Raw genomic sequence first — 7,073 nt, 5'->3', positions numbered from 1 at the left:
GCCCTTCAAACCCCAGGGAAGCAGCTCTGGCTAATGGTGCGTGGCTTTGCAGCATCACGTGCTGCTTCCCCAGCTTCTCTTTCAGGGTTCAGGTACCACTAATGATTCATGACAGGAGAAAGGTACAAAGGGGAAGGTGGCTTTACAGCTCAATACAAGAGCAGCCCAGAAATTCCATAAAACCCAAGCTTCTTTCAGTTGGAAGGCTGAAGTTAGGAGATAACAGGCACTTCTGGGCTTTGTATGTTTTGCAGTTTTTAATTAAAAGCCAAAAATCTGCGTGTTCTTATTCCTTATATGGGCTGGATGAGCAGAACGAGATAATTGAAGGTTTCAAAAGCAATTACAAACTGTCACATCCTAATTTTTAAGTACTTGACTTTGCAACCTCAGTGATATCTCTCTATCCAATTAAAAATCCCATATATAGACAATTAATGTGTTTTACTACAGGATGAATCTAAAAACTTTTTGTCTTCACTGACTTCAGGCTATCACCAGGGTAAAGGAGATTGCTTTTTTCCCCTCTTTTTTTTGAATTGTGGAGAAAATTCAGTGCTTCACTCTAGGTATTGCTGGATGAAAAATATCAAGGTTCCAAAAGCAATCAATGAATCAATACTGGTCTAAATAAAGATGTTTTGAGTCTCATATGCACATGTTTCCTTTCTCCTGTCTTCATTGTGTCTCGCCATGCTTTCACTGAAAAGCAATTTGCCAAACCCTGAGAGAAGAAAAATTAATCTTTAGTTTATTCTTTGATTTGTAATTGCTGAAATATGGATCCTTTCCTGTGATTCCTCTTGGTACCAGTGAGGTGATATTCATCTGCATTGCTCTGATGCCATTTTCCTTCCCAGCATATTCCCAATATTGAACCTATCTTACCTTCCTTCTACATTTCTTCATCTCCTCCCTTCCCCTGCCTTTTTCCTTTCCCTCACAGCTCTCAGGTCTGTAGGTTTTAAATAAGGAATGCAATGTGAAAAATTCCTGGGTGAAAGTTCCATCTGGGATGCATTTGGCCCACAGATTGCATGTGAGCCTTTTGGCAAGGCTGTCTTGTTCTTTTACTGAAAGCAGAGGCTCGAACTCAGCCTGCGCAGAGCAGCCCCGGGGGACTGCAGAGAGGTTGTGTCATGCTGCCTAATCCTGATGATGAGAATGGATTGAATGGAGAGAGGAAGTGGATGCCCTTTTCTTTTCCTGCTTAGTATTTACCATGTCAATTAGCTGTAAAAAAAAGTCCAAAACCCCAAAAAACCACAGAAAAACCCACAGCTGAAAAAAAAGCCCCAGTGCAACAGAGGAGCTGTGCATGGTTTTGGTGCAGAAGCATCACAGAATCATAGAATATCCTGATTATGATAAGTGATGGGAAGTATTTCTACATCCTGCCATGCCTCAGGGGGTACAGCATCCATACCATATTGCTATCTATGTATCTTGAAAAAATCCTGCTCCACTTTCAACTGAGTAATCAAAAGAGGATTTTTTTCATCTTTTTTTCAAAGTGCAGCAGTCAAAAGGAAACCTCTTATCTATTTGAGAATTCAATATAACTTTGGAAACAAAAGAAAATGAAATCAGCAACCGTAGGTCTCAAAGCAGCACTGATTTTAATAATGTAAACTTCCTTCTCTAATGAGTAATAAGCAGTTCCATCTTTCACGGCCTTTTAAAATTGCTTTTAGTAAGGGGCTGGATTGTTTTAATCCTTTTCAGTATGTAAAGCCCCAGATATTTCAATCCCTTAGGGCCTCAGTATTTCCTAGCTCCCTTCCTTTGAAAAGGCAGAGGAAAACAGCTTTCAGAAACTGACAGAATCTGTGACTGATAAAATTTAGGTTTGTTTTTTTTTTTTTTTTTTTTTTTTTTTTTTTTTTTTATCCCGAAAGTGACCCAAAAGTGTCAGTTAAGAAAAAGATCTCTGACATCCCATCCTGTGGATTAGTAGCAAACAGGCATATCATCTAGGTACAGTAGCTCTTTGTACTCTGACCTACTTGTTTCTGTTCTGGTTTGTTCCTTCTTGAAAGGTTATTTGGAAGAGATGCAGGATTTGCTCCATGAACAGCTAAAGCAGTATCACCTGCCCCAGGAAGGGTTTCCTTCTGAAATGGGCCCTGGCACAATGGGGTTGCCAACGCCTGAAACGTTCTGCTCTGCTGCATAATCAGAATGAAAACTCAACAAATACGTTAAGGTAGTTTTTTTTCTGGAGGATGCTTTTCCCAAGGAAGGGTTAAGAGAGCTTTTTCTGGGATCTTGTATTTGTGGGGTGTGCTACAGAATTCACCTCGATCCCATGATTTTTACGTGGCCAGCTATTAATTGTCACTGTTGTCTTGTACCCACCAGCCCGATTGTTGCATTGTGTGTGCGCATAGCAGCTAACTGAGCTGTGTTTTCTTTTTCCCTAGATATTTCCAGAAAGTGCCTCGAGGAAGCTTCCTTATGTAGAAAAAGCCCACAAGAAACACATTGTGCGCTTCCTGGCAACTCGTGAAGCAAAGCTGTCACAATGGCAGAGAACAAGGACAGCAGTGCGAAAAACGCAGATGTGAGGCCCAAAAGCAGCCGGAGCAGGAGTGCAGACAGAAAGGATGGATATGTCTGGAGTGGGAAAAAGCTCTCCTGGTCCAAGAAAAGTGAGCATTGTCCTGATCCTGAAACAGCAAGCGCTGCAGGAAGGTCAGGGACTAATTTAAGGAGCCAAGAGAGGAAGTACAGCTGCTCGTCCATCGAGCTGGATCTAGACCGGTCCTGTGGCCACAGGTTTTTGGGGCGGTCTCTCAAGCAGAAGCTGCAGGATGCTGTGGGTCAGTGCTTTCCCATCAAGAACTGCAGCAGCCGGCACGCCTCAGGACTGCCATCCAAAAGGAAGATCCATATCAGTGAGCTGATGCTGGATAAGTGTCCTTTCCCTCCTCGCTCGGAGCTGGCTTTCCGCTGGCACTTGATCAAAAGGCACACGGCCCCTATAAGTCCAAAGGCAGAGGAATGGATAATTGCTGATTTATCCCAGCACGAGGAAAGGGAGGATCAGCTGCGAGACGAGGAGATTGCCAATGGGGGGATGGACTCTCCCTCCCAGTCCTGTGACTTCACTGACAGCAGCTCCTCTCGGGGTGACCCGAGGCCCGAGCTGGTGACAGGTAAGGTGGCAAGGAGCAGTAGAGATGAGAGCGACATGGACTCCGATGATGAAGTCATAACCCTGTGCACAAGCTCTCGGAAACGAAACAAGCCCAAGTGGGAAACGGATGACGAGCTGCTCCGGATGGAAACGCCCCCAAAATACCACACCCAGATTGATTATGTCCACTGCCTAGTGCCAGACCTCCTCCAGATCAATAACAACCCCTGCTACTGGGGAGTCATGGATAAATATGCAGCTGAGGCGCTGCTGGAAGGGAAGCCAGAGGGAACGTTCCTGTTGCGAGACTCTGCCCAGGAGGACTATTTGTTCTCCGTGAGCTTCCGCCGCTACAGTCGCTCCCTCCACGCCCGGATAGAGCAGTGGAATCACAACTTCAGCTTTGATGCCCATGATCCCTGTGTCTTCCATTCTCCTGACATCACGGGACTCCTAGAACACTACAAAGATCCAAGCTCCTGTATGTTCTTTGAACCACTTTTATCCACTCCCCTGAACAGGACCTTTCCCTTCTCTCTCCAGCATATATGTAGAACAGTCATTTGCAACTGTACAACTTATGATGGTATTGATGCACTTCCCATTCCTCCCTCGGTGAAGCTGTATCTGAAGGAATATCATTATAAGTCAAAAGTTAGAGTGCTCAGGATTGATGTACCAGAGCAGCAAAGCTAGAAAATATTTTTGTGAAAGAAATTTTCTCCGAACAGACAATAGTATGTTCAATCTCTTTTCCTTCTAGGTTTTTTTTAATAGCGACTTGATTATTTTTTCTTTTTCTGAATATTATTTACCACCCAAACTAGTTTCTGTTTAAATGTACTTTTGAGTCAGCACAGCTCTCTTTTTTAGAAATTATATTCATTGTGGGCTTTTGGTACTGTCCCTAGGCTAGAGTTTTATGGAATTCCAGGTAGGCTTTCTGGTATTTCTATAGATGGATAGTCGTTAGATCTAAAACCCCCTGAAAATCAGTTTTGAACTTGATCTGTCTTTTCTATTGTAGTTGACACGTGTTGCTGACATGATTGAAATAATGCACTGTTAACTAAAGATTGACTCATCTGTATTTTCTGCATTTCTTTTAAAATGAGTGCTCTAGCCTCTGTGTGTGTGTGTCTGCCTGTCCCTATCCACTGCAGTAAATTCGTCAGTCTATTTCTAACATTACTATTCCAAGCAAAATGAAGTTTGAAAGAGGATATGATCTTTCTATAAATATATCAGGGGACTAAATACCAGGGAGAGGAAAAACAATTCAAGTTAAGGACAACACTGAGTGCAGGAACAAACATGTATAAACTGGTCCTGGAAAGGTTTTGGTTGGAGAGGAGGAAGACTCATCGTCGTCAGAGCAGCAGGGTTCTGGAAGAGCTTTTCATTTTGTGTAATAGCAGTAAAAAGCAAACTGCTCATAAACTGGGATTTGATCAGTGTCTGGAAGAGATAATCATGTAGTTATTCATGATAGATGAGGCTTGGACTTGGGAACTCTGTTTCTGTGTTACTGTTACATTATATGAAATACCCAGGTTTTGCTGTAGGAGCTGCCGCTGCTTAAATGATAAAGCACAAGGGTGGGAAGGTGGGAAGGAAGATATTTCCTTTAAAATCTACATATTTAACCATCTGATTCTGCATGGTTGAGCCTGAGGTGATGGTGAATAACTTTCCTACTTTGTTAGTAGGGGGGTTGTTTTTTTTAATAAGTATAATTTAAAAAGAAAACAACTCTGCTGATTTTCTTGCAATGTGAAGCATTCGGTCGAATGGCTTCCTGCCAAATTCCATGTACGGGAAAACCCTGCATGGATAATGCTCCTAAAAGCATTACTTACATTACATGGACAGGCAGATCTGCTGCTGAGTTGTTGGTGGAATCCCACGAGGCTCAGTGGATGTGGGTTCAGGCAGGAAGCTCCAGGCTGGCCTCCAGGCACCCCTGGTGCAGCTGCAGGAGGGGCAGCAGTGACCTGCAGCTCTGATCCCTGTTCCTGCTTTATCTCCTCTCCCAAACTGGGCCCAGAACTCCTCCGCCAAAAGAATGTGAGATGGTGAAATTGTAACTCCAACAACCACATTGTTTCCTCTCCTTTGACTACAGGGAGCCTTTGTATCCTCTCAAAATGCTTTTGAAACTGAGCCCCAAGCCTGTCAAATTACAAATGTGTTGAATTTCATGTATGTGAAGGATCCTATCAAAAAATCAGCAATGACCTGTGGGTGAGGTTATCACTGAATGGATGGGGTTGGAAGGGAGCTCTGGAGAGGATCTCATCCAAGTCCCCTGCTCAAGCACAGGATCACATCCAGGTGGGTTTTGGACATCTCCAGAGTAGGAGACTCCACAACCTCTCTGCACAACCTGTTCCAGGCCTCCATCGCCTGCACAGTAAAGAGGTTTTTCCTCATAATCAGATGGAATTTCCTGTGTTTCAGTTTGTGCCTGTTGCTCCTTGTCCTGTCTCAGGGCACCACTGGAAAGAGTCTGTTCCCATCCTCCTGACACCTGCCCTTAGGTATTTGTATGGATTGGTTGGTTTCCCTCTCAGCTGTCACTTCTCCAGAGTTGATGTCCAGCTCCCTCAGCCTTTCCTCACAGGACAGATGCTCCAGTCTCCTCAGCACCTTCACAGCCACTGGCCCACTCCAGTAATTCCTTGTATTTCTCGTACTGAGCAGCCCAGAACTGGACACAGCAGTCCCAGCTGGGCCCTCACCAGGGCTGAGGAGAGGGGCAAGGTCTCCTGCTGGCCACACTGTCCCTCATGCAGCCCAGGATCCCATTGGCCTTCTTGGCCACAAGGACACAGTGCTGGCTCACCCCGGGTCCTTCTGCACAACTCTGCTTCCCAGCAGCTCAGCCCCAGCCTGGACTGGTGCATGGGGTCGTTCTTCCCCAGGACAGGGGCACCCTGCTTGAACTTCCTTGAGTTCCTCCCTGCCCATCTCCCCAGCCTGTTCTGGGTCTGGCTGAGTGTCAGCACAGCCTGTTGGTGTGTCAGCCACTCCTCCCAGTTCTGTATCACCAGCAAACCTGCTGAGGGAACACTCTGTCCCTTCATCCAGGGTGGTGAATAAGCTGAACAAGACTGGACCCATCACTGATCCCTTGGGAGTCTGTGTGCAGGCAAGGAGCAGTAGAGCACAGTGCTGTAGAGTCTGGCTCCAAGATTGCAGACTCAGACTAAGCAATATTTCTATTTGGATCTTTTTATTTCACCTTGTATGGATTACTATAGATTTGTGGATATCAAATCCATCCTGCAAGGTGGCTGCTCAGGAATTACCAAGGGAGCTTTGCCATGCAACTCCACCAGGATCTGCCACCCTGCCCTTACCCCCAACCTGAGCAGATAAAACCCTTTCCACCGAGCTGCTGCCGCTGTGGTGATGTAAACAGATTTCCAGGGACATCTGCCTAGAGACCAGCCCGTTTGTTTTCCCTGGGTTTTAAATAGGTTTGGAACCAAAGTCTCCAGGGAGAAAATGCTAACACATCAATCCGTGGCATCGCACACGGGTGAACGCGCTCCAGGACGAATTCTCAGCTGCTATAAATCAGTGTGGCTTTATTGATACACTTCTAGTGGCTCATCCCAGCTGAGATCCTCCCTCCTCCATATCCAAATGGAATTGTGGGACTGATGGCAGAAAAATCACCCTGGTTTTTTTCTGTAATTTTTATCTTGTGCTGCTTCCATTCATCGCATTTTGCATAAACTGTATTTTATCAAGGGCAGCTTTGTATTGCTAAGTCTATTTTACCCTGTCAGTGCCATTTTCCAGATGCAACATAGGGATCATCATTGCTCTGCTCCTGCCTGCTGTGCCTATCATGGCGGGATGGTGGGCTGGGATTTGGGGGGCTGCAGTAGGAAGGAAGAGTTTCTGGATCAAGATCTGGAGTGAC

At 45.2% G+C, this 7,073-nt stretch overlaps 1 protein-coding gene across 1 annotated transcript; it reads left to right on the top strand.

Annotated features, from left to right (window-relative positions):
• The first annotated feature begins 2,073 nt into the window (after positions 1-2,073).
• Positions 2,074-4,261, top strand: SOCS4 (suppressor of cytokine signaling 4). Its single transcript, XM_005417964.2, has 2 exons — positions 2,074-2,206; positions 2,424-4,261. Exon 2 carries the CDS (start codon positions 2,525-2,527, stop codon positions 3,833-3,835), a length of 1,311 nt encoding a protein of 436 aa, XP_005418021.1. The 5' UTR covers positions 2,074-2,206; positions 2,424-2,524; the 3' UTR covers positions 3,836-4,261.
• The last annotated feature ends 2,812 nt before the right edge of the window (positions 4,262-7,073 follow it).

Source organism: Geospiza fortis, unplaced genomic scaffold (assembly GCF_000277835.1).
Source record: "Geospiza fortis unplaced genomic scaffold, GeoFor_1.0 scaffold23, whole genome shotgun sequence".
In the NCBI taxonomy this organism is placed as follows: domain Eukaryota; kingdom Metazoa; phylum Chordata; class Aves; order Passeriformes; family Thraupidae; genus Geospiza; species Geospiza fortis.
Note: the sequence above shows the minus strand (reverse complement) of the source record. Positions and strands in the feature narration are given on the sequence as shown.

Excerpts from the sequence above, each read along its gene's own strand:
- SOCS4 (XM_005417964.2), top strand. The coding sequence starts at position 2,525 with ATGGCAGAGAACAAGGACAGCAGTGCGAAAAACGCAGATGTGAGGCCC.